We start from the raw sequence: 27205 nt of genomic DNA on the forward strand, positions 1-27205 counted from the left end.
GCTACATTGGTGAAACATGCTAATGTGGGAAAGTGTGGGAGGAGGAGGGGTGGGGCATATTAAAAAGACAGAAAAGTGTAAATGTTTGAGAGGATGTGGAGATATAGGAATACCTGTTCATTATTGGTGGGAATGTAGAATGGTTCAGACACTGTGCAGGACCCTTCCTCAGTTCCTAAGTAATCTGAGTATACTTTAGTCACATAATCTGGCAATACCTCTGTTTTCTTATATACCTAGAAAAATTGAGAACAGTGATATATACAGACATTTGCACACTGATCTTCTCAGTGGCTTTATTAATAATTGCTACATTGGAAACAACCCCTGTGTCTATCAACTGAAAAATGGATAAACAACCAGTGGTATATAAACATGATGGAATATTATGCAGCTGTAAGAAAAATGAAATCATGAAGCATATGAAAAAGCAGGGATGAAACTTAAGGATGTAATGTTGAGTGAAGCAAGCCAGATACAAAAAGACAAATAATGTATGATTGCACTATGATGAACTAAATATGTTGTGTAAACTCATAGAGTCAATAACTAAATATTGGTCACCAGAATATAGAATGAGGTGAGAGAATTGAAAGCTTATTTTTAAATGGTGTAGAACTGGTAAAAAGATTTATGTTAATTTTGGAAATGAATAGAAAGATAAAAACCTATCATAGTGTTTGTAAATGACAGTGGTATTATTTGGCTATGATTGTGGTTGAAAGGGAATGTTTAAGGCCATGCATATTATTAGAAGGAAACCTAAAAAAAAAGAAAACTTGGGCTTTTATAGCAAACTATAATCTCAAGTGAAATATCAATATTGTTATTATTGCATATATGATTGTTTTTCTTTGAAACTGAAGAGAAGTTTGTTAATGGCTAAAGATGTTTTTTTCAGGAAAAAAAGCCCCACAACACAAACATATTGTATGATTCCATTTATATAAAATTTAAAAATAAATTATGAGGATAAAATTTAATTAGTTGTTATGGATGATTTGGGAAGGAAAGAGGGATTGAAAGGTGACTGGTAATGAGAATGGAGTTTTTATCTTTCAAGCAATGAAATTGTTCTGTAAGTTTTGTGGTATTGAATGCACAATATACCATGATTATGTTAATGGTCTTTCAATGTATATTTTGGAGAAATTATAGATAGATTTTTATTGTGAATATATCTCAATAAAATTGCTTCAAAAATACAGTTACCTGAAGTAGAAGTGAATACTAGAATGCCTTACATGGTATTTTCACATATTTTAAGGAATACAAAAAATAATCAGCTGATTATTCTGAATTTCCTCAATTCTTTCCAAATTGAGTACAATATAAGTTATCTATAGCTGTATAATGAGCTGTCCAAATATAAATGGTTTTATTACTGCATAAGGGTCTATGTTGTGCTTTACTCTTGTGAGATACCCTCCCCTCTGTTTGAGAACATTAGGCATCCCCAGTTTGAAAGATGTGCTTGCATGTTTGTAAGATATGTTTCCATAACAATGCAAGGAGTTAATAATAGGGTGGTATGTAGTAATAATTTATTTGAAATAAGTTGGCTCTAAAAGCCCACAACATCTCTAATAAGTAAAACAAAACAAAGTGAACTGTAAGAAGAAAATAAGGAAATAGAGATTGATACACAAAACAGCATGGGTAAAACTTTAAAACATTTTGTTAAGAGAGGAGTTCCAGGAAGATGACTTTGGAGTATCAAGGCAGGGCTCAACTTTCTCACGGAAACAATGGAGAAAGCTGAAAAGCTATCTCAGGAAATGCTTTGGAGGTCAGCAATACAAGACAGTGCTACACAACTCACAAAAGGATGAGGTTCAGAGAGATAAAGAACCCAAACTAACAAATATGAGTTACCAAAGCAATGTCAGCTGGGAAGGGTTTCTCTTACCTACCCCAAAGATAGTAAATTGGATAAAAGTCCTTGGTTACTGCAGCTGACTGATAGAGGAGAAAATATCTTCCTTCTTGATAGCTGTTACTTGGGAAAAGGGAGTTGGAGTCAGGGGTCATCTCTTCAGTGAATTCAGCCAGCAGATCCCTCTTTGAACCTTGGTTCTGGCCAGAACAAAAAATAGCAAAATGGAAACTTAAAGGCATCTGTCATAAGGTGCACTGAAGAATGTCATCTTCTGCAATGTCTGGAATCTTTAAGTAAAAAAAAAAAACGATTTTGGGTCTTTCAGTACCCTAACTCCTGGTGGGAAACTTGTGTTCTCTTAGTGATTTCTCGCCCAATTTTGATAACTTAAGCTGGGCAAATTTAAAGACAAAATAAGTTGAACCAAAGATCAAAGAAGAGCTGAGGAAAACAAACCATTAAGCAACAGAGAGAAATTGCCCATCAGAGTATAACCACAATCATAATCAGATGCCTAGATATCAGCAAAAAATTTCAAGTCATATTTGGAAACAGGAACCAATGGCTAGGCCAATAGAATGAAAAATATCCTGAAGAGACACTAGATTTGAGACAATAAATCAATGAGTACCACACAACTCTACAGAGTCAATTAAAATAATTGACAGAACATATTACTAAAGAGGTCAAGTATATAAAGAAGACACAGGGTGAGCATAAAGAACAATTTTAAAGCCCGCAAAGAAAAGTAACTGACATTATGGGAACAAAAGACATGATGGATGCAGCATTTTGATATAGTTATGGATTCCCAAAATAGATATTGGATTATGTTTGTGAACTGTTCTGTTTCTGGGCGTGATTAATTTACAATTAGAGTTTTGATTGGGCCATGTCAGTACTATGTTGAGTCCCCACCCCTTGGAGGTAAGGATTCACAGATAAAAGCCATGGCAAAGGATAGAGTTGTAGCTTTTTGATGCTGGAGGTTTTAATGTTTGAGTTTTCATTTGGAGTTTGATGCAGAATTCTTAAGCTAGAACCCCAGTACATAAGCACACAAAGGAAGAGAGAAACCCTGAGCCTAGAGAGAAGCAAGAACCAGGAAGAGAGGAATTCATGATACCTGAACCATCAAAGACACCAGCAGCCATCATTCTCCAACAAGTGAAAATAGAATTTGGTGAGGGAAGTAACTTATGTTTAAGGTCTCTTATCTGTAAGCTCATACCCCAAATAAATACCCTTTATAGGAGCCAACAGGCTTCTGGTATTTTGCATGAGCACTCCTTTGGCTGGCTAATTTGATGGATGAGATTAAACTATATTATAGAAACATAATAGCAGATTTGAATTGCTTGAAGTTAGAATTAGTTATTTCAGAGAGATTATTTGAAATGGATAAGATAGGAAAAGAGAAAGACAATTGAAAAAATGGAACAATTTCTCAGGGAACTGAATGACAACACAAAATACATACATTATTGGTATCCCAGAAGAAGAGAATGGAAAAGGGGCAGAAAGAATATTTGAGGAAATAAGGACAAAACACTTCAAGCCCTTATGAAACATATAAATATCAATATCTAAGAAGGACAGCACATCCCAAACAGAATAAATCCTACTAGACCTACACTGAGATATTGACATTCTGAATGACAATTACAGAATAAAAGAGGATTCTGAAAGAAGCAAGAGAAAAACAAAGCAGAGTGGTAGGATCAGGGACAAAACCATAATTAAGCATGTTTAAAAGAGTGGGAGAAAAGAATGAAGGACATGTTTAGAAAATTCTTTTTTAGAAGTTTTGCACTGAAAATTGTTAAAACATTCTATAACATCAGGAGAAAAATCCAATGTTGAGAGCAGAGTTCTTTTTATTTGTAAGGTGTTGAATCATGTAATGATGAGGGTTTGGTGCCATAATTATTAATCGGCTGAGTAGAGAACAACAGCAATGGGGCTACCAGGCCAATTGTTCGGAAGGAATTTAACTTCAAATCTTCCTTGGATGTAGCCTATTGCTTTGTAAATCATGGCTTACTTTCTTTCTGGAGGTTACTTCAAATCTGTGAGTGATGCTAACGCTTGATAATCAAAGGATGTCTGTGGGTTGCACAGGCATAAATAAATGATTGATGAAATTTTCCTTCTGGTTAAAGCTTCAGATAAAATTGTGCTAGAAACCCTTTTGTTGATTCAGCAAAGGCTCTTTCTAAGTGATAACTCACTCAGAGCAGTACTCTGAATCAACCACTCATTTGCCTCCCATTGCCTTAATCATGGACATAAGATTAAAGAATGCTTTATATCAGAATGAAGTGGTCCCCGAAGATTAAAGGTCAAAGAACATGATGAAATCATAGAGGTGGGGAAAACACGTTTCCCCTGATTGTTTTTCACCAGCTTGGTGGGGGACAGGTGCAGAGCCCCAGGGCACAGGAATGCCCTGTGCTACTTAGTGGGACTGGAGTAAAGCTGTGAAAAGCAGTGGAAGCCAGAGTGGCTCTGATGATAGGGAAATTCAGGGTGAGGTCTCAACACTCTGATGCCTTTATAAATACCTCCTTTATTTATCTAGCTCTGCCTTTGTCTATCTTTCTTCCTTAGCACATGGTCAAGAGGCAGAAAATTTTTGGATATTTTCTATGCTATGCAGTCATGCAAAGGGAGAAATTTTCCCAGCTGAGTCTGAACTTGCATTCTAGCTTCAACTCCAGCTTTTCTGTGGCTCAGCAGAGATGCAGGTCATTGGCTCTGTGTTCCAGGGATGCTGTTTCTTCCTACTTCTTCAGCCTTTACCCAATATGTGCAGTATGACTTATAAAGATTGTTTATGGTACCTGAGGCCAAGGGTCTATAGAGATGGGGATCTGGTTCTAACAGGATTTTTCCCACTCTACAGCTTGATGGTAGAGCCAGATATTTCCAAGTTATCTTTTATAGTCAAGCCAAGCGAAGGATTGAAAGATAATATGTAAGTCCTTGCATGTACCTGCCCATGTGTACATGAGTGAGTGTGAGTGTGAGTGTGTGTGTACTACCCAGGACAGTTATGTCAGGTGTGCACATATGTGGGAGAAATGAACACTGAAGTATTTTAATGGTCTTTCTGTTATTTTTCATATTATTACATTCATATTATTTTTTTCTCCACATTTGCCTTAAGACAGAGCAAAGTAATCAATGTGTTTTGTGGTACACACCCTTGACCTGATCCCCATGTTCATTGCCTGGAAGACTTAGCATGAGTGAGACCACAGGGACCCCATTCCCTTCTCCTGCTTGGTCCAAAAAGTCACTTAACCCCTTGTCCTGTGGTCAGTGTTAGGATAAACAGCTCAGACTGAGTATCAAGTGGTGACAAGGGCATTGTTGAAATGTGACTTCTCAAAAAGCCAGGGGCCATTGAGCACCACCACCCTAGACAGCACATGTACCATGAAATAGTAGTTTAATCCTGTTAGGAATGATGCATTCCAGACTGATTTTCTCTAAGTCAAAAAAGAAAAGTAAGTAATCTTTCAAAAGTTGTTAATAACCTTCTCTTTGATCTTATTACTAACCTTCCCAGGAAATTCTAAGAAGGAGCATGAAATCTGAACTATATCTAACTGTGTGGCTTATGTGTCTAATGGTTGGTAATTATATTGAGCTTAAATGTAGTTTTACAGCTTAACTAAAATATAGTTTCTTTTTTTTTTTTTTTTTTATTGACTTTGTAATAATATTACATTAAAAATATATATGTGAGGTCCCATTCAACCCCACCCCCCCACCCCCCTTCTCCCCCCCCCCCCAACAACACTCGTTCCCATCATCATGACACATCCATTGGATTTGGTAAGTACATCTTTGGACACCTCTGCACCTCATATACATTGGTTCACATCATGGCCCATACTCTCCTCTATTCCATCATGTAGGCCCTGTGAGGATTTACAATGTCCGGTGATTACCTCTGAAGCACCATCCAGGGCAGCTCCATGTCCCGAAGACGCCTCCACCTCTCATCTCTTCCTGCCTTTCCCCATACCCTTTGTCCATTATGTCCACTTTTCCCAATCCAATGCCACCTCTTCTATGTGGACACTGGATTGGTTGTGTCCATTGCACCTTTATGTCAAGAGGAGGCTCAGATTCCACCTGGATGCTGGATGCAATCCTCCCATTTTCCGTTGTAATCACTCTAGGCTCCATGGTGTGGTGGTTGTCCTTCTTCACCTCCATCTTAGCTGAGTGTGGTAAGTCCAATAAATCAGATTGTAGGTGCTGGAGTCTGTTGAGGCTCAGGATCTGGCTATCACATTGTCAGTCCAGAGATTCAAATCCCCTAAATATATCTTAAACCCCAACATTAACTGCACCTCCAGCACATTAGCATGAAAGTCTTATGAAGGGAGATCCCATCTGAGTCCAGATTCATCACACATAAACACCATTTCCAAAGAGGGGCCATCTGCCCTGGTAGTTAACCCCATCGGCCATAACCATAACTCCCATGGGTCTCTTTAGCCCTCAAAGGAACCAATATCTGGGGGTTGTATCTGCTTTATCTGTCTCTCTGACTCTGCTCAGTTGTGCATGAGGGCAAACCTTCTGCCAGCCTCCAGACTCTTTTTTAGAAACTCGTAGCCATATAAACTCATTTCTCCTTTCCATTTCCCCCTTACTTTAGGTCAAACAGCATTTTAAAGTCATGGTATTTTATGTAGACATGGATATTCTGCTGATCCGCATTGAACCTTCCGTATAAGGTCATTTTCCAGTTGCATCATCAGTTGGTAGTTGATAGTGGTCCCTCGTTGCCAGGGAGGCTCATCCCCGGGTGTCATGTCCCACGCTGGGGGGAAGGCACTGCATTTACATGCTGAGTTTGGCTTCGAGACTGGCCACATTTGAGTAACATGAAGGCTGACAGAAGGAAATTCCCAGGCACAAAGTTGCTCTAGGCCTTGTTATTATTTTGGGTTTATCAGCTCACAAGCAAAATATAGTTTCTTTTATTAGTGATTTATAGGTACAAATAATAGTGTGTTCATCTCAAAAATTCAATTTATAAACATGCCCACATCCACAATAGAATAGTAGGTAAAGCCATTCTGTTTCCATGGAATGTCTCTGGTCCTTTTCAATTCCCTTTAGAGTTAATGCTTGTCATTTCAACAGGCCACTTTGCATTGGAGGGAGGTGATAGGTAGTTTGCTCATATTTTCACTAGAATTGCATCCTTGTTTTATCTCATCTGTTTGATGACCTCAACCTGACCAATCCTGGTCCTTTCTCGCTGTTCCATTTCAAAGTTTCTTTCCTCTTGGACTTTTTCTTATTAGAAGGCAACATACAAAATGGAATATGTTATGACAATTATTTTCTGCATATCCGTTGCTTGGTTGATGACAGCTATTGATTGTCCTCCCTCTACTAGTATTGGGTTATCAGAAATTGAAAGGGTTTAATGAATTTCTGATTTCAGGTATACTGTGGAGAGTGAGAATTTTTCTTGCTGATCATGACATTTTGTTCAGATCACAGCCTGGAGGTCTGATTTGGACTCTGCTTTTGTTCTCCAGCCAGAGAAATTTCAGTCTAACTCCTTTCAAGACTGTGTGGATTACAAAAGGGCACACACTGTCAGCTATATTTTGTAAAAAGCTGGCCAACTTAATATATTTACGGAACATAATTTCTTATAAACAAATGTACATTGATGTTATTGTTTTAATGACTACAAAGTTTCATTTTGTGGGGATATACCAACAATAATTTGGCCATTTTGCAAGCATTGGGTGATATCAAAAAAGTTAGATAAGCAATCATTTTCACCATAGTTCTCCCACAGTCTTGACAGCATTTGAAATGGACCATCTTTTGATCTTCCCATTCTATTACATACATTGTTGTACAACTATGTATTTTATTTTGTTTTTCTTTTTTTAAAGATTTATTTATTTCTCTCCCCTTCCCCCCCGCCCCAGTTGTCTGTTCTCTGTGTCTATTTGCTGTGTCTTCTTTGTCCACTTCTGTTGTCATCAGCAGCACGGGAATCTGTGTCTCTTTTTGTTGAGTCTTCTTGTTGTGTCAGCTCTCCATGTGGGTGGCGCCATTCCTGGGCAGGCTGCACTTTCTTTCGCGCTGGGCAGCTCTCCTTATGGAGCGCACTCCTTGTGCGTGGGGCTCCCCTACATTGGGGGACACCCCTGCATGGCAGGGCACTCCTTGCGCGCATCAGCACTGTGCGTGGGCCAGCTCCACATGGGTCAAGGAGGCCCGGGGTTTGAACTGTGGACCTTCCATGTGGTAGACGGATGCCCTAACCACTGGGCCAAGTCTGCCCCCCAACTATGTATTTTAAATTTGCATTGCAGATATGTATGCCAAGACATTGAAATCTTTTTTTAATCTCATTTGGTGAGTTTTTAGGTGAAAGATTTTGGCCCATTTTTGAAATTTTTGCTTTCTTATTCAGTTTTGAGAGCTATTTATATAGTCTGGATACAAGGAATTTATCAGTTATGTGCTTTACACATAATTTCATCCAATCTGTAGCTTGTTTTTTCATTCTCCTAAAAATGTCTTTCAAAGAGTGAAATCTGATGTTCATTTTATTTTTAAAAAATTATCAATTGTGTTTTTCATGTCATATTAAAGAAATTTTCTCATAATCTAGAGTTAGAGGTTTTTTTTGACAGGTTTTCCTCTAAACACTTTATTTTCATTTTTCCTTTAGTTTTATTATACACTTTGCATTATTATTTAGATATGATGTGTGGAATGGATCAAAGTTCATTTTCTTTTGCATACAGACAATTGTTTCAGCACCATCGCTGTGAAAGACTATTCTCTGTCTTTGATTTGCTATTCACATTTCTCAGCAATCAGTTGTATGTATCTATTTCTGGATTTATTATTCTGTTCCATTGATTTATTTCCCTATGTTCAAGAAAAAATGACACTATTTTGACTATTCTAACTACATAAACAGACTCCAAATCCAAAAGTATTCTTTTTCAATGTTTAATCTATTCTTGTTCCTTTGCATTTTTATATGAATTCTAGAAAGAGATTTCCAATGCCCCCTTAGAAAATACAGTTGGGTTTTTAGTAAAAATTTTATTGAATTCATTATAAATTTAGGGAAAATTTGCCTCTTATACTGTATCTTCCAGTAAATGAATATAGTTTATTAAGATTTCCTTATTACTTTCTTAGTAATACTTCATAGCTTTTGATGTAAAATTCTTACACATCTTTGATAAACTCAGACCTTGGAACCCCATATGTTTATATTATTGTAAATAGCAGGGTTTTTAATATTTTTAATAATGATCCATTGTCTGTATATAGAAATACCTTTGAATTTTTATTTTTACATGTTGCACTTTTATGATGAAAACTTGCTAAATTCCTTAACATTGCATTATTTTATAGATCCAGTGGCTTTTGTAATCAGAGAAATACGTCATTTGAGGCTTAAGAGACCTTTATATATTTCTCTTCCTTCTCTCAATATTTTTCCCTTCACACTACACATGCTAGAAAACAGAAGAAATGTGAAACATAAGGGGTTAAAAATCTTTTGTTGTTTTTGATGTTTATTGGAAAGCATGCCAACATTCCCTTTCACAATAGTATGTTTTGCAGTTACTTTTTACAAATTTGAGAAAGTTCTTTCTATTTTTAGTTTACTTTGAGAATTGATTGATTAAAATGTTGATTTATCTCACTTGTATTTATTAAGGTTATTATGTTTTTTGTTTGTATTTTGCCAATATGTTAATTTATTTAAATTTTTGAAGCTTAGTAAAACCTGAATACTTGAAATAAAATCTATTGGATCATAATGTATTATCTCTTTTATATAATGTTGGATTGATTTACTAAAATGTTGCTAAGAATTTTTGCATCTTAGTTGCTGATATATACTGATCTGAAATACTTCTTGCCGTGTAAGATCTTTAACTAGAATTGGTATCAGATGAATTCTAGCTGCAAAGAAAGAGTTGGCAATAATGAATCTTCTTCCATTTTCTAGAAGGGATTTTTTGTGAAACCAATGTGATGTCCAGCAACTATTTGGCAGAATTCACCCCGAAGTAATTTTAGATTATTATACTTCCAGACTTTGGATTCTTGAGTACATCTTAATTCATTATATAATGTCATCCCTTAATAACTTGGTAACCTTCATTAGCAAACATGTTTTGTAGAATGATCACGTCTGTTTATGTTAGAGGAATGGGGCAAAAATCATTTTCTCATTATTGAAATATATTTCAGTTATTCTAGCCTCAAATTGATTGGAGAGTCCCCCCATTTTATTTCCTGGTACAGGTTTTATAAGTTAAAATCTGTGTGCATTCTAAAGTTTACTGAAGAACCCTTGTAAACCAATGTATATCTGAGGCTTTAAGTGGTTTGCTGTAAATAAAATCATAAATCTAATCTCACTGATGTGTATTTTGTCAGGTTTTCTACCAAATATATTTATTATCATAAACTTAACATCTGAAAATTTTAAATATTTGGAAAATCATAATAAAAAGTCAACTTAAATGTTGATATGATGCCATAAAAATTAATCATAAAAACAATTTAAAATTTCCTCTCTAAGTTTATGACAGCTTAACTAGGTATGATTAAGGACAATGAACCTCTAAAAAGATAATTTTGCTGTCAAATTCTTTTATGTTAATCACAGTGTCTTGTGTATAAAAAATCTCATATAGCTTTCTTTTAAGGTTTAAGGAGATAAAAATTCAGCCATTCATTTAGCCAATAAAGGAAAAATTTTAAGAGAAGGAAAAATGCAGAAAATATTATATGAGAACAATTGAATAAGAGTGTTTAATTAATATTAATCTCTACCTGTTTATAACTGTTTAAATCTACCTCCTAAATATATGTTTACAGATTTAGTATGAAGAAAATTTCTCTTGATCTGGAAAATTCAAAATAGTGAAAAAAGCCCCTGGAAAGCAGTCAAATCACTGTTTGTGAAAATCTTTATTTTATTAACATATTTTTAAAAATATGTATTCTATTTCAAAATGTTTAAATTAAACTTGAAATTTACAAACTTAAAAAAAATAACAAAACAAAACAACTCCAACAAATGTAGAGTGTGATTGGTAAAGAGAAAAGGAAATATTACTTCAGATGGATATATAAAACTTTCAGAGTTCCTTTAAATACACAAGAAACTAACTTCTTTCTACTTTGTATAAAATAAGTAAGATCCAATATGAAATGAGAAGTAAAAGATAATTGTCTTCAAGGAATTATGAATAAGAAGTTGCTGATGTTCATGATCATAAGGTACAAAATATAACTTATGAGGTTACAAGTCAAGAATAATATAATTTAAGAAAATTGTCGTTATAAGAACTGATATCGGGATGTAGATGGCTCAAGTGATTGGTCTTCCATCTAACAAATGGGATAATCTGGAGTCAGTCCCTGGGAACTTCTGGTAAAATAAATAAATAAAAGTGTGCCCCCAGGGCAAACCAAGTGCCTATGCGGTGAGCCATGTGCCTGTACAAGGGCCCTAGGAGCGAACAGAGTGCCTGTGTGGCAATCTGAGTGCACACATGAGTGCCTGGATGGTGAGCTGAGGAACCCCGAGGCTAGACAAGTCTCACACAAAGTGAGTCATGCACAGAGATGATGATGCAACAAGGGAGAGATGAAGGGAAAGTCAAGGCGTGTCACAAGAGAAACCAGGAACTGAGTTGGTGCAAGTGACAAGGAACCTTTCTCCTATCAGAGGTCCTCAGGATGGAATCCCAGTGAATCCTAGAGGAAAAAAATGAAAAGTCCAAAAAAAGATAAGAAGATACAGAAGGTCACACAGCAAATGGGACACAGACAGCAAAAACAGCAGAAAGGGTGGGCAGGGAAGACCTGATATATTTAGTAGTATAGAAAAAAAATAATTGAGAAAGGTCCTTATAAATGCCTCAGGGGAATATGGTGTCAGAGAGTAATTTATTCAAATGTTTTAAGAAGTGATAGGCCACGTGCTATTTTAAATATTCCAGGGTACATGGGCGAAAAGGGAAGATTCCATCTAGCTTCCAGATCTAGATGAAACAATGATCAAATTTGAGATTGTCTCAAGTCCTTCAAATGAGTTTCTGAGATAGTTTTGTGCACTCCTTAGCCAGGATGATCTAAGAACATCTTTCCATATTGTTATTGATGCATTTCCCATTTATAGGATCAAGACGATAAATCTCTCCAGGGGACTGCGATATCATAATACTAACGTATTCCTTAACCTTCCCATAATGCCCTACAAAACTCTCTGTTATCTGTACAGAATTTTCTCATTTAAGGGAAGATTTTGAATTGCTCCTGAAATACATAACTTTACAATTTTCTTTAATGCTGTCTCCTCTGCCTAGATGGTACTGGAAGAACTACCAATATGTTCTCGCTTTTCTCTTTGCCATCGAGGAGATCAACAAGGATTCCTTTGTCCTCCCCAACATGTCCCTGGGTTTTGATCTCTACAATGCTTTTCCCAGTAACCACGGAACCTTGGAGAGCACCCTGTTATTGCTTTATGGCGGGAGCCCAACTCTCCCTAATTACAATTGCCAAAAACAAAGCAAATCTATGGTCGTTTTTGCAGGCACCGAATCATCATTTTCAACGGAGACTGGAACACTGCTGGAGCTCTACAAAACCCCACAGATGATGTGGACCATTGACCATGAGGTGCAGAGGTGCCCAAAGATGTACTTACCAAATGCAATGGATGTGTCATGATGATGGGAATGAGTGTAGCTGGGGGGGGGGGTGGGGGGTGGGGAGAGGTGGGGTGGGGGTGGTGGGGTTGAATGGGACCTTATATATATATATATATTTTTATGTGATATTATTACAAAGCCAATAAAAAAAAATTAAAAAAACAAAACAAAACAAAAAAAACCCCGCAGGTATGATGATCGTGAGTTCTGGAGGGAGGAAATCTCATCTGTCCCTATGCCATTCCCTCACATTTGGTCAAGGGGGAAGTCTGAAGCTACTAATACATATGTCATGAGAGTTATAAGCAAATAGTATGAATTTCCTGTGATTGTACGAGTAATAACTTGGGTGAGGGAGAGGAAGGAAAGTTAAGTCGATATGTTAAGACTCTCCCCACAGTCATGCTTAGCATTAATGCATCCATCATACAGCAGAAGGGAATACTGACTGCTGACAACTTACTGACCCCTACCACTTAGCAAATTTCTACAGTATAGGGGTCTATCGCTGGAGGTTATGACCCTTATCTGGTTGAGGGATTGCCTGAGACCAACGACTGCTAGTATGCAGATTTAGGGACTTTGTACCTTATCTAACATGCAAAATGCTCAAGTTTCAACCTTGTTCCTATACTCTTTAAGGATTCTTTAAGAATCGGTTCAATACCTTAAATGAGCCAATTTAATGTATGAAATAAATTTACCATGACTTGAAAATGAAATCAACTTACCACAGGAAAGAAGAAGAATCAATTCAAACTGGTTTATTGGAAATACTGTCTGGTTCACGTTACCTCCATAAATTCCCCACAGATGCATATTTTGATAGATATTCTAGTGTAATTTCCATAATCAACTCCCTGCCTCAAAGTCATTTTTCCAGGCATAATCAGGAATTAGGAAATCATACTGCCAAATTTATTAGCTATAGAAAATTGTCAATGAAAATTAATTTTTTGAAAGTATGTGAAGGTAAATGATTATATTCTCTAGTACAACTTATTTTATGAAGTATTAGTAAGTTCAAAAATTCTTTAACAAAATAAAGATTGATTTCTTTCTCAAAGTTCACATCCAACAATGTTGGCAGGGTCGGGGAGAATCTCCTGTTTCAAAAGCCCCTTATAGAAAGCTGAGGTAGACACAAACATGTTTGTCTTCCATCTGAATCTCATGCTTTATGTGCTGCCACAAGAGATGTACATATGAAGAATTTATTCTTTCCGATCATTTCGAATTAGGATTTGCCTACATACGAGACCACTGGGTGGAATTAATGACATATCCCTACTAAAAGGTGGGAAGTTTTGGAAAATATGATCTTTTGTGTTCCCAGAATGTTAAGAGAAATGTGTAATGCCCTTTGTGGTCTCTCTTTCACCAAATATTCCATTAACTCTACTTCTAACATAGTGAATTCTCTAAAGTCCTCTTTAAGGATAACAGGATAAATCTCACTAAATGTTAAATTATGAAATTTTATGTTCTTACTCAGGTCACATATGGCACTTTTGACCCATTCTTATGTGACAAAGGGAATTTTGCATCACTGTATCAAATGGCCATAAAGGACAACTCTCTGGTTCATGGAGTGATCTGGTTATTGTTGTATTTCAGTTGGACTTGGATGGCACTCTTTTTTTCAGATGATATGAAAGGGGAGCAATACTCTTGGAACTTGAAAGCAGAGATGGTAAAGAATGGTATCTATATAGCCTTTACAAAAAAGATCCCTACCACTAAAAGTAAGCATTTTAATAATTATTTGATGTCCATTTCCAAGATCAGCAATTCATCTGCAAATGTACATATTATGTGGGGTGAGATGCAGATTCTCATAGTACTGGGATATTTAGGAAAATATTTAACATCTAGTAAGGTGTGGATTATGATATCAAACTGGGATAATACTTCAGATATGATGAACCATATGCTGCACTCTTTCCATGGAAGTCTCTCATTTTCCCACCAGAAGAGGGATATTCTTGGTTTCAAACACTTTCTCAAGACAGTGAATCCATCAAAATATCCAGAAGGCTTTTATTTCAGCAAATTCTGGCTTAACAGTTTTGGTTGCTCACTTGAAGGGTCGCTATGTGGAACAATTGGAGAGTGTACACCAAATGCTTCCTTACAGGTCATGACAGGAAATATTGATATGATGACTATATCTGATTATAGCTATTTCATTTATAATGCTGTATATGCTGTGGCTCATTCCATTCATGAAACATTTTTGGTGAAATCAGAAATGGTATCTACAGAAAGCACAGACCAACCTATGCTACATCCATGGGAGGTAAATATCTTTCACCAACAGGGAATATATCAACCTATGAGAAGAGGTCAGAATATTTTGTTGATATGGAAAATGATGGTATTTTTCTATTAGGGAACCAGGAACAGGAAATGAAATATTCATTTTTTTCCCCCAGATTCTAGCTTTACCTGTAATTTTCACATGTATTTTGAGAATTCTCTAGATGGTAGTATTAAATTGAGATCATTTAATTAGAAATTGTATTAGAAAATTTATTCTTAATATTAGATGAAAGCCTGTAAAATATACACTATGAACTTATCACAAAATATAAGGAAGTCAAAAAGTGCAGAATTTTAAATTATTCTGTGAAATATATACTTTTTTACATCATATGGAACAATGACTCCAAAAATAGACTTATTTTCTTTATTTTTAAAGAAATATTTGATTATATAAATATTCCATTAAAATATATGGGAATCCCATATAAACCTTCCCTTTCCCCAGATTTCCCCTATTAATCATCTATTTCATTATTATCATACTTTTGTTACAATTGAAGAGCACATATTGCAACATTGGTACTAACCAAGATCAATAGTTCACAAGTTCACACTTTGCACCACACAATTTTATAGTTTTTAACAAAATATTTGATGACCTGTATAGATAATTGCAATATCATGCAGGACAATTCCAATGTCCCATGTTTCAGAATTTCTTCCCTCTCCCTTCCCTCAGAACTTCCAGTGGCCACTTCCTTTATCTGAATGACACAAGTTTTTCATTGCTAGAAGAATAATAATTCTACTTTTGTCCATAGTTGCATATCTCCCTTATGTTTGTTCATTCCTCAATATTGAGGAATTTGGGATGGAAATGTCCACTCTGTTTCTGATTGAGAAGGGGCTTAGATCATTTGGTGTAATTATTTAATGGACATCTAATTATTTAATGGACATTAAAATGTACAGTGTTCAACAGAATAATAAAGAAAATCAAAGAAAAAGGAACAGATGGTGGGTCTAAAGGAAGATGAAAAATTATAGAAAACACTGTGAAGAAAATAAGAATGTGGAAAAACTGAATAAAAGCTTTAATAATTATCTTACAAATGATAAGGAGATAAAGGAATCTAAAAAAAAATCTAAAGGGTATTAGGAAAAAAGTGAATGATCAATATGAAAGTCATAGTATAAAGATGAAAATTTTAATAAGGAAACAAAGACAACTACTGGAGTAGAGGTCCACAATACTTGAAAGAATTCCAAGAGGTGTTCAAGAGTAGATTGGAAGTGACAGAGAAAAGGATCAATGAATTTGATGACAAAACATTTGAAATGTTTCAAATTGAGGAGTAGAAATATAAAGGAATAATTAAAGGCAAAAAATAGTCTAATATACATATGAGGAACCTCCAAAAATGTCAACATATACATTAAAAGAGTCCAAGTAGGAAATGAAAAAGTAAAAAGGGAAAAATAGAATAGTTAAAGAATAATGAAAGAATATCCCAGACTTAGAAAACACATGAATATGCACATCCAAAAGCTCAAGGAACTCCAAAGATACACTTGAAGACCAATATACTCCATTACTCCATCATATATTTACCACACTTTCAAATGCAAAGGAAAATGAGACGGTTGTGATAGCTGCAAGATATAAAGCTAGTCCTATGTATAAGGTACTTCTGATTAGACTGAGTGCTGATTTCTCATCAAAAATAATGGAGACAAGATGTCAGTGAGCAAAATACTAAAAGTGTTAGCTATGGCTTTTCCATCTGGTGAGATTTTTCTTTCAAAATTTAGGGAAAGTGGTCCTGGGAAGATGGCATCAGAGTGGGTAGACAGTGCTCAGTGCTCTCACACAGAGAAAGGAGGGCAAAATGCAGATCTACTCTAAGGATCTGCAGACCAGGAGAGTGCTGTGCATCATCCAAGAGGGAGAGGGCTTGAGAGACAAAGAGGCCAAATATAAACTGTGAGAAAAGTGACATCAACTCAAGGAGGCAGCAGTAATTTAATAGATTAAAGAAACATGATACAAACACACAAGCACAAAATGGAACATTATTTAACCATAAACAGTAATAAAGTTCTGAAAACGTATAACTTGGAAATTCCCTTCAGTAAATTATAGAGGAAAAAGAAAATTACTGGAACTCAAAGGAACTTTTTATTCAGGGTTGTCCCTGAGCACATGATAACCATATCCTGAGATGCATCATGAATTTATTCAAGTTCTCTTCCATTGCTCTCACATGGAGAGGAAGAATGTCTTACCTAAATCCATGTAATAGTGAACACCTAAAAATATGTAGTCTCTACCAAAATGACTGCTTAAAAGTAGGCATCAAGAAGTGAAGGTTTGCTTCATGGGTATGGCCTTCAGTTTGTAATTTGAATCCACTTGACATTTCAAAATTATGCCTTCCTTCCTGCTTCACCCACTTCTGAGGAAAATCCAATTTATAAACAGTGCTGGTGACCATGTGTCCTTAGATGAGGAAAGAAATTTTATGGTGAAGTATGATATCGTGAACACCATAAATTTCCCTGCTGGTCTTGCCCTCCTCATTAAAGTGGGAGAATTTGTCTCCAATATTTCACATGATCAAGGTTTGATCTTCCATGAAGAGATGATCAAGTGGCCTGTTGGATTTATAGAGTTATGACACCATGTCAATGTAGGACTTATTTGTTATACAGTTATCTCAACACTCTCTTCATATTAGATTGACTTTTCACCCCTTGATCTCGGGACTAAATTCATAAATTAAAATCAATTTCCTAACTTCATATTATGCAACCACAGATATTTTGAGAACTTGCCTTTAAAGTATCAGGTATATAATCTATAATCTTTCATTTGGAATTAAAGTAAAATTCAGTATTTGAGTGCGTACACTGACAGGGTACATTAATTAACCTACTAATTTCCTCTGGGGTCTTGAGAAGACTAAAATCATGTGTGGATGATCCTTATTAGAGGCATTACAAACATAAATAGAATACACAGTTAAAATGTCAACTCATTTCCACAATTCACATTTTCCTGTGGTCATTTCAATACCACTCAGTACCAAAGTTCATTTGTTTTAATGGACCATGACTTTCATCTAGTCTTTCCAAAGTTGAAAAAGCAAAGGGAATTTTGCAGGTGATTTGTTAAACAAAAGAGCCTTTGTCTTTAAAGTCCAGTGAAGTTTCTGCAAATTGGTGGCATACTGGGAAATAAGAACCCAGAACGGAATTAATCACATTCCACTGTTTTTCTCTATCTGGTCTATATATTTTATGCAATTCATTTTATTAATGAGATCACTTTTGTAATTGTGTTTTCCTTTCTAGAAATTAACATTTTCTATTCAGACACTTATGACAACAAGACAATAGTATTAGGCTTACAATGCCCTAGAACCACCATTGTAATAAGCCTTGTTTGAAAGCCTTTTTCATCATGTGCTTAAATTATAGGAGAGTAAAACCAAGGTGAAGTTACCCATGATATGTGAAATTAAAGTATTCTGTCCAATGCCCAGCTGAAGAGTATTCAAATACTAAGAGAAATCGCTGCGTCTCAAAGGTGGTGACCTTCCTGTCATTTCAGGATACATTGGGTGTACCTCTAGCCTGCAGAGCTCTTTGCCTCTTTCTTGTCACAGCTGCAGTTCTGTGGGTCTTTATGAAGCATAGAGACACTCCCATTGTGAAGGAGAATAACCGAGCTCTTAGCTACATCCTGCTCTTCTCCCTTCTCCTGTGCTTCCTCTGCTCCTTACTCTTCATTGGCTGTCCCAACACAGCCACCTGCATTCTTTGTCAAGTCACTTTTGCAATTGTGTTCACTGTGGCTGTTTCCACTGTATTGGCCAAAACCATCACCGTGTTTCTGGCATTCAAAGCCATGAAACCTGGAAGAACAATGAGATGGCTGCTGGCATCAAGGGGTTTCTAACTCTGTCATTCCCATCTGTACCTTGATCCAAGTGATGATCTGTGGAATCTGGGTGGGAACTTCTCCTCCTTTCATTGACATAGGACACACACTCTGAACCCAGAAGCATCATCATTGAGTGCAACAAGGGCTCTGTCCCTGCCTTCTACTGTGTCCTGGGCTACTTGGGCTCATTGGCCCTGGGAAGCTTCAGTTTAGCTTTTCTGGCCAGGAACCTCCCTGACACCTTCAGTGAAGCCAAGTTCTTGATGTTTAGCATGCTTCTGTTTTGCTGTGTGTTGGTTACCTTCCTTCCTGTCTACCATAGCACCAAGGGAAAGGTCATAGTGGCTGTAGAGATTTTCTCCATCTTGGCTTCCAGTGCAGGATTACTAGGCTGCATCTTTGCCCCCAAGTGCTATATTATTCTCATAAGACCTGATAAGAATTCTTTGAAACAATTAAGGGGTAAAATGAATTCCACAAGGAAATAGTGATTGTAAGTTTTATATCATAAATCTCTATCATATTTTCAGGCTTTGGAACAACAAACTTTCCTGAATTTTGCATCCCGATATTACAAAATAGTAGAAGCTGCTTTCCATCATTATTAAGAGTCCATGTATACAACTACCCTTAGACATGAGGACTCACAAATAGAAGCATATCTCAGATAAATGGCTATAACAAAATATTAGCCACAATTTTTTTCTATATTTTTTCAAATGAGTATAGAATATAAAATCATATTTTTCATAAATCTAAGTTATACTTGTATTTTTCCTATTTTCTTAATACTTTAGAACAATTTTTTTAAACTTTCAATTAAAGATTTATAACAGATTTGAAATTTTTCATGTCGTTAGGTCTTAATTCAGCAATATAAATTCTCTACTAATGTTCAATCTCTGGGTGTTGTTTTTTGTTTTTGTTCTCATTTTATGGCCCTAATTCTGGACATATAAAATTGGTTTTTGTTTGTTTGTTTGTTTGCTTGTTTTTATTTGGGGGAGGGAGAGGAGAGAGAGAAATATGGGATAAGAGAAAAGGGCTGGAGAACAGGTAACCTTTTTGTTTTTATTTTATTCTCTCAAATAGGAAGTACTGTCATTCTGAAGGTAGGTACACCTGAAGGGTACATCTTGTTTTTAACAGCATCCAGGACTGTTCTGTTGAATTTCAAAATGAGAAGAAAATCTTTTCTTTTCTTTTGATAAATAATGTGCACCAGGATTAGGTGTGAATGGACATATTTCTAAACTGTACCAGCCGAGACGAATGTGTGGTTTCAGCAGACTCAGACTCAACCAGGGAGAGCTTGGCAATGATGAGGGGAGGGTGGATGGAAGGAGCTGCAGTGGGGCACAGTTCAGTACAGGTACAGCAATGAGTGCTTGTGTGGGGAAGAAGAGAAGTGGATAAGGGACACGGGCCAGATGAATACCGCTGACCACAAGTGTGCATTCCTTTGAGAAGGGACTTTAGAGTAAAGCTTCAGGGGATGAAGAAGAGAAAGTAGAAGAACTAGAAAAAGAAAAGAAGTGAGCTTTGAGCATGGAGACAAGAGGAGTTGCTAAAAATTACAGATTAAACAATAAAGCATTTCTCAATAAAACTGCCCCTTTCTCAGATGATACCAGGGATGAGACACTGAAGTTCTTTGCGGGATCATTCCCCTACTTCCTTAAAACAGCAGACAGCAGCAAGTTAATTTCGCAGTTCTTAAGAACCTTCTTTCTCCATACTGTGAGGTTAAGAGTGGAGGACAGGGGATGCTTACACTACAGACATGGTACTCGGAACCCAAGGACAGAGTAGCTGTCACACAGCCAGTGACAATGACTCCACCCATGATGTCAGGGCAGCCTGTGACCGCTGGAGGGCTGCCTCTGCCTGGGACATGTCTCTGGCCTCCTACTGCACTTCCTGAGTCAAATTTTCTCTGGACCTTCCTCATAGTTACTCTAAAAATATCTGAGAAACTTGAAGTTAAAATCCCTCTCTTTTCCTCGGAATGACAGAATCTGGGATGACTTCATTCTGTTCCTTATTAAAAAGAAAAAAAATAGCAGAAAGTGGCTCACAATTATTTGCCAGAGGTTACTCTTGTAGACTTAAGATGCTATCCTCTTTTGGAGGCTGCTTGGGAACCTGGCCAGCCCCATGACCCACACTCACCTTGGAACCCTGTCCCAGCTGTCTGTATAGACCATTGAGAATGACACCAGCTTAGGAGGTCCCTCTGTCCCATTAGCCTGAGTTTGCCCTTGGGAGCAAAGAAAGAGAAAAAAAGGAGTAACTCCCAGCTGCCTTATGGATTACACACCTTTGCTGCAGACTCAACCAAAAAACTTGTTCACATTCTCATCACTCTGTAGATGAATCTCTTGATTTTAAGTAACAAGCTGTGTGAGAGGTGAAGAGATAGAGAGAGACACAGGAGAAAGAGGCAGGCTCAGGAAGAAGAAAGAAAAATGATATATTTATGGAAGGTTTTGAGAAAAGGAAATAAGTTTGAAAATACAGCAGCTCCTGTGGGAAGCAGAGGAGGCTGGTCAGGGCCTGTCAGCTTACACCATCCAAGCAAAATTTAGATAATACCAGAGATTATGTATTTCCATGACTCATCTCTAATGCCTAGGGGGACAGCCTAACAACTGGCTTTAGAAGAGTCCAGGACAGAAATTCTGTATAATTCTTTATGCTAAAAACATTACCAGCTTCACTGGGCTGTCCATAAGCTCTCTGGGGTCATCAGGCCAGGGACAGAAACCCAATCAAGACATCAATCTACTTAATGTTTTGTTCACACTATTGCTACCAAAGCATGTAGCTGAACATCAAAAATGCTCAGGATCACTGTCTTCAATGACCTTCTATTCTTTTTGCAAGGAACCTTGAAGGTTAACCAACTGAGAGTGAGCAGGGAGAAGTAGCCTTAAGAATCATCTCTTAAGGTATTGCAATGATGTATCAAATTAAATAAGAGAGAGGTTAAGGAAATTACTGGAGACAAAAAAGGTAGTAAAGGGAGAGGATGGCAAAGAACGTACAAAAATTCAACTACACAGACATAGTTAGCATTTTTTTATTTTCCTTTCTCTTTTGTAAAAACCACAGCTGCTTTTTAAAACAAAAAGCCTCAAATTAAAATGACCCTGCTGCCAAACCACTGTGCCTGGGTACAGTGAAGCTGGACTGGAAGCCAAAGCAAGAAAAAGAAGCACTGCTGAAAGTGCCCTGGCTGTGAGAAATAGGACAGAAAGGAGGAATGGGGAGGAGAGGAGAGTAGAGGAGGATGTTGTGAATCTGCACTGCACAAAAGGCTTGAGTCACTCCAGTCATGGTGGAAAGGAAAAGAGGGGAATGAAGGAATCATTCGCATTTTTTGTTTGTTTCATATTAAAGCAAGCAGGTCAATGCCATATATCCATGGGTGCAAGCTGATTGGACAATGGAGCTGTCAGGAGTGAAGAGAAGGGAGAGCTCTCAGTCCAGGTCAGGTGGGTGGATGGTGAATCTGGTGAGATTCCCAAGCATCCAGCTGTGTCAAGGCCAAGTGGTGGCACTGTCCTCAAATAGGGTCAAGGTGGTGGTGGCAGCTGAGCACCTACAGCTTTGCTCTCCTCCACTTTCACTGCCTGAGGTTTGATTGCTCTGGTTCGCTTCATCTGGGAGGCAGCTGAGGGGGTCTCCTGCAGTTTCACAGCTCCCAGGCTGGATTTTTCATCCACTCGTTTTGCCTGTAGGTCTGCGGTGATGTTGCAGAGCCTCCTGAAGGAACGGTCTGTTTACTCTCAGGAAAGTGGAAGCCTTTCATCTGCACCTGAGAGGACTCTTTGCTGGTGAAAGGACTGAAGGCTGGGACCCAGGTGGAAGAATTCTTCTTAGGGTTCCAACAGAGAGGCTTTGCCCCTGGGGCAGTTGAATGGACTGTGGCAGAATCAACGGCTGCTGACCAGACCTGTACTGAGGCAGAGGAGGCTGGGAGCCAGGAAGTGGCATTGTCAACTGTGGGAGCTGGGAGTCCAACATCTGGGAGGCTCCTAGACCAGCAGCCTGGCTGAGCTGGCCTTCGTAGACCAGTGCTTGGTTTCCACTCATGGGCTGGTAGGGTGAACCTGACTGGGGCTTCACCATCTCTAAAGGCTGCATGCCTGGCAATGCCGAGTATGGAGGCTTCAAGGTTGTGCCTCCAGAGAGGATCATGGTGCTGGGCAGCGACAGGCTGGGGTGCATGTACACCTGAGATCTGAAGGGCTGCAAGGAGCTGAAGATCTCCTGAGACTGGGAGACAGGAAGTCCCCCCCTTAGTCCAAGCTGAGCTTGAGCTTGCAGAGATGTGTGAAGGGAAATTGGAATCTGCTGGGCAGCAGCAGCCTGTTGATAACTCTGCTGCTGAGGTATCATTTGAGGAACCAGCCGGGGCTGACCTGCAAATACATGGCCATCCAGATAGAGAGGTAGGAGATGGTTGCCTGGAATAGAAGCCAAAGGTGCTACTCAGGCCACGGGCATGGGTGGCATGGAGACTCCACCAAAAGCACTATAGTTGACTCCGCTGAAAACTCCCACAGAGGCTGGAGGCTGAATGCCTGAACCAGTGCTTCCTGGAGAGCTTTGCTCCGGCAAACTGGGTGAGTTTTCCCAGTTTTTAAAAATTATACCTAAATTTCTAAAATTTATCCTCTATTCACTGCTTCTAGTAATGTCTATTTCTTTGACTTTTGTATCCCAGGATATTTCATATGAGAATAATCATTGTGTATTTGTCCTTCTGTGACTTGTTTATCCCTTTCATTACAACATTTTCAAGTTCATCTCTATTAGCATGCATCAGAAATTTATTCACTTTATGACTGAATAATATTCCAGTATATGTAATTCATTTTGGTTTTTGGTGTTTTCTTTTTTTGCATTTTTTTTCTTTACTTTTTTTACATGTTACACTGAAAAAATATGAGGTTCCCATATACTCTCCAAACCCCTCACCCCACTTCTCCCACATCAACAACCTCTTTTATCATTGTGGCACATTCATTGCATTTGGTGAATAAATTTTGGAGCACTGCTGCACCACATGGATAGTTTACACTCTCCCCTGCTTAAGCACCTTAAAAAGGTAATCCTTCCTTATTACATTTTCTAAAGAGTTCTCTCAACATTATAGTTTCAACTACATACATGACAATCTCTCATTTTCAAATGCTCCCCCATCCCTCCCCACAATTCCTTGGGCCATCTAACCCATCCTCCCAACCATAGCCCCCTTCAAGTCCCCAAAGCCCCACCCAATGCCCCATCTTGTCCCATCACTGTACAAATACTTACCTCCAGCTTATCATAGATTTCACCCATGTAGGTGTCAGCTCACAACCTTCTCCCCTCAATTTCCTTTAAGCCTAATATCCAGTGTCTAGCTCCCTGAGATAGCTTGGTTTACTTATTTCATATCAGAGAGGCCATGTAGTATTTATCCTTCAATACCTGGCTTGCTTCACTCAACATAAGGTCCTCAAGATTCATCCATGTTATCCCATGGGTTTGTACTGTATTCCTTCTTATAGCTGAGTAGTATTCTATTCTATGCATATACTACATTTTATTTATGCATTCATTCATTGCTGGGCATTTGGGTTGATTCCAACTTTTGGCAATAGTGAATAGTGCTGCTACAAACATTGGTGTGCATGTATCAGTTTGTGTCCTTGTTTTCAGTTCCTCTGGGTTCAGTTCTCCCAGGAGTGGAATTGCTAGTTCATATTACAAATCTATATCTAGATTTTTGAGCAACTGCCCATTGTCCTCCAGAATGACTGGATCCTTCTGCATACCCACCAGCAGTGGATGAGCATTCCCATTCCTCCCTATCCTCTTCAGCACTTGTAGTCTTCTGTTTTTTGATAGTGGACAGTCTCATGGGAGTAAGAAGGTATCTCATTGTAGTTTTGATTTGCATTTCCCTAACAAGCAGTGATTTTGAGCATTTTTTCATGTCTTTTTAGCCATTTGTGTTTCTTCTTTTGAGAAGCATCTGTTCAAACCTCTTACCCATTTTTAAATGGGTTGTTTGTCCTTTTATTTTTGAGATGTAGGAGTTCTTTATATATGCAGGATATATTTTTTTTTAATTCTAATCAATTTATTCATTTTTAAAAAAAATATTACATTCAAAAAATATGAGGTCCCCATTCACCCCCACCGCCCCCATCCCACCACTCCCCCCACAGTAACACTCTCCCCCATCATCATGACACATCCATTGCATCTGGTGAGTACATCTCTGGGCATCGCTGCACCCCATGGCCTATGGTCCACACCATAGCCCCCACTCTCCCACGTTCCATCCAGTGGGCCATGAGAGGACATAGAATGTCTGGCAATTGTTCCTGCAGCACCACTCAGGACAACTCCAAGTCCCGAAAATGCCTCCACATCTCATCTCATCCTCCCATTCCCCGCCCCCAGCAGCCACCATGGCCACTTTTTCCACACCAATGCCACATTTTCTCGATTATTAACTACAATAGTTCATGAATAGAATATTATTAAGTCCACTCTAATCCTTACTGTATTCCTCCTTCCTGTGGGCCTTGGCTTGGTTGTGTCCATTCCACATCTATGTCAAGAGGGGCTTAGATTCCACATGGATACTGGATGCAAATCTCCTGCTTTCAGATGTAAGCACTCTAGGCTCCATGGTGTGGTGGTTGACATTCTTCAACTCCATGTTAGCTGAGTGGGATAAGTCCAATAAATCAGAGTGTAGGAGCTGAAGTCTGTTGAGGCTCAGGGCTTGGCTATCATATTGTCAGTCCAGAGATTCAAATCCCCTAGATATATCTTAAACCCCAGCACCAAATGCAATTCCAGTAAAGTAGTATGAAAGGCTTGTGAAAGGAGATCCCATCTGAGTCCAGTTCCATCATGCAGAAACACCAGCTCCAAAGAAGGGCCAACTGACATGGCAGTGAACTCTATCTGCCATGACCATAGAACCTGTGGGTCTCTTTAGCCCTCAAAAGGACCAATACCTGGGGTTGTATCTACTTTATCTGTCTCTGGGACTCTGCTCAGGTGTGCATAAGGGCAATCCTTCTGACAACCTCCAGACTCTTTTTTAGAGACTCATAGCCATATAAACTCATTTGTCCTTTCCATTTTCCCCTTACTTTAGGTCAAACAGTATTTTTAACTCCTGTTATTATATGTAGACAGGGATATTCTGCTGGTCCACGTTGAACCTTTAATTCAAGGTCATTTTCTAGTTACGTCATCAACTGGTACTTGGTAGTGATCCCTCGGTGCCAGGGAGGCTCATCCCCGGGTGTCATGTCCCACGCTGGGGGGAAGGCAGTGAGTTTGGCTTTGAGACTGGCCACATATGAGTAACACGGAGGCTGTCAGGAGGGAACCCCTAGGCACAGTGCTGCTCTAGGCCTTGTTCTTATTTCAGGTGTATAGGCTCACAAGTATAGTCATTAGTATCAGGGGGTCACTGTTGGACCCTCATTCCTTCCTGGTCCTTGCTGTTGCACCTGGGGGACTGCTGCTGCTCCCCTAGGGACCACAACAGAGCCTCCCCCCCCCCCAGCCAGGAATCCAGTACCCCCCCAGCTGTTGTTTTTAATTGTTTCCACTATGAGTATATCCAAACATTTCCTTGCACCCTGGACACATGCCCTGTATAACTCCCTGTCAACCATATGTCCCCTGCCAATAACATCCCATACCAATATTTATGCAGGATATTAATCTCCAATCAGATACTTGGTTACCAAATAGTTTCTCCCTTTGGGTAGGCTGTCTTTTCACTTTCTTGACTAGCTCCTTTGAGGTGCAAAAGGTTTTAATTTTGAGGAAGTCCCATTTATCTATTTGTTCTTTTGCTGCTCGTGCTTTGTGTGTGAAGTTCATGAGCTATTTCCTATTACAAGGTCCTGTAGATGCTTTCCTACTTTGTTTTCCAAGGTCTTATAGTATTGGCTCTTATATTTAGGTCTTTGATCCATCTTGAGTTGATTTTTGTGTAAGGTGTGAGATGGTAATCCTTTTTCATTCTTTTTCGTATGGATATCCAGGTTTCCAGGAATCGTTTGTTGATGAGGTCATTCTCTCCCAGTTGAGTGGGTTAGGTGGCCTTGTTGAATATCATATGAGGATCTATATCAGAACTCTCAATTTGTCAATGTATCTGTCCTTGTGCCAATACCATGCCATTTTCACTACTGTAGCTTTGTAGTATGATTTGAAGTCAGGTAGTGTAATTCCTCCAAATTCATTTTTTTCTTTTTTAAGAAGTCTTTGGCTATTTGGGGTCTCTTTCATCTTTGAATAATTTCATGATTTGTTTTCTAGTTCATT

General features: G+C 38.2%; 1 protein-coding gene across 1 annotated transcript in view; it reads left to right on the forward strand.

Moving 5' to 3' along the window:
• The window catches only part of LOC139437740 (extracellular calcium-sensing receptor-like), a 43426-nt gene extending 22567 nt beyond the window's left edge, over positions 1–20859 (forward strand). Inside the window, 6 exon segments of the mRNA XM_071212291.1 lie at positions 12289–12604; positions 18428–18853; positions 18855–18944; positions 18946–19309; positions 19940–19959; positions 20593–20859. Coding sequence (XP_071068392.1) covers positions 12289–12604; positions 18428–18853; positions 18855–18944; positions 18946–19309; positions 19940–19959; positions 20593–20859 — 1483 coding nt within the window.
• The last annotated feature ends 6346 nt before the right edge of the window (positions 20860–27205 follow it).

Source organism: Dasypus novemcinctus, chromosome 27 (assembly GCF_030445035.2).
Source record: "Dasypus novemcinctus isolate mDasNov1 chromosome 27, mDasNov1.1.hap2, whole genome shotgun sequence".
Lineage (NCBI taxonomy): Eukaryota > Metazoa > Chordata > Mammalia > Cingulata > Dasypodidae > Dasypus > Dasypus novemcinctus.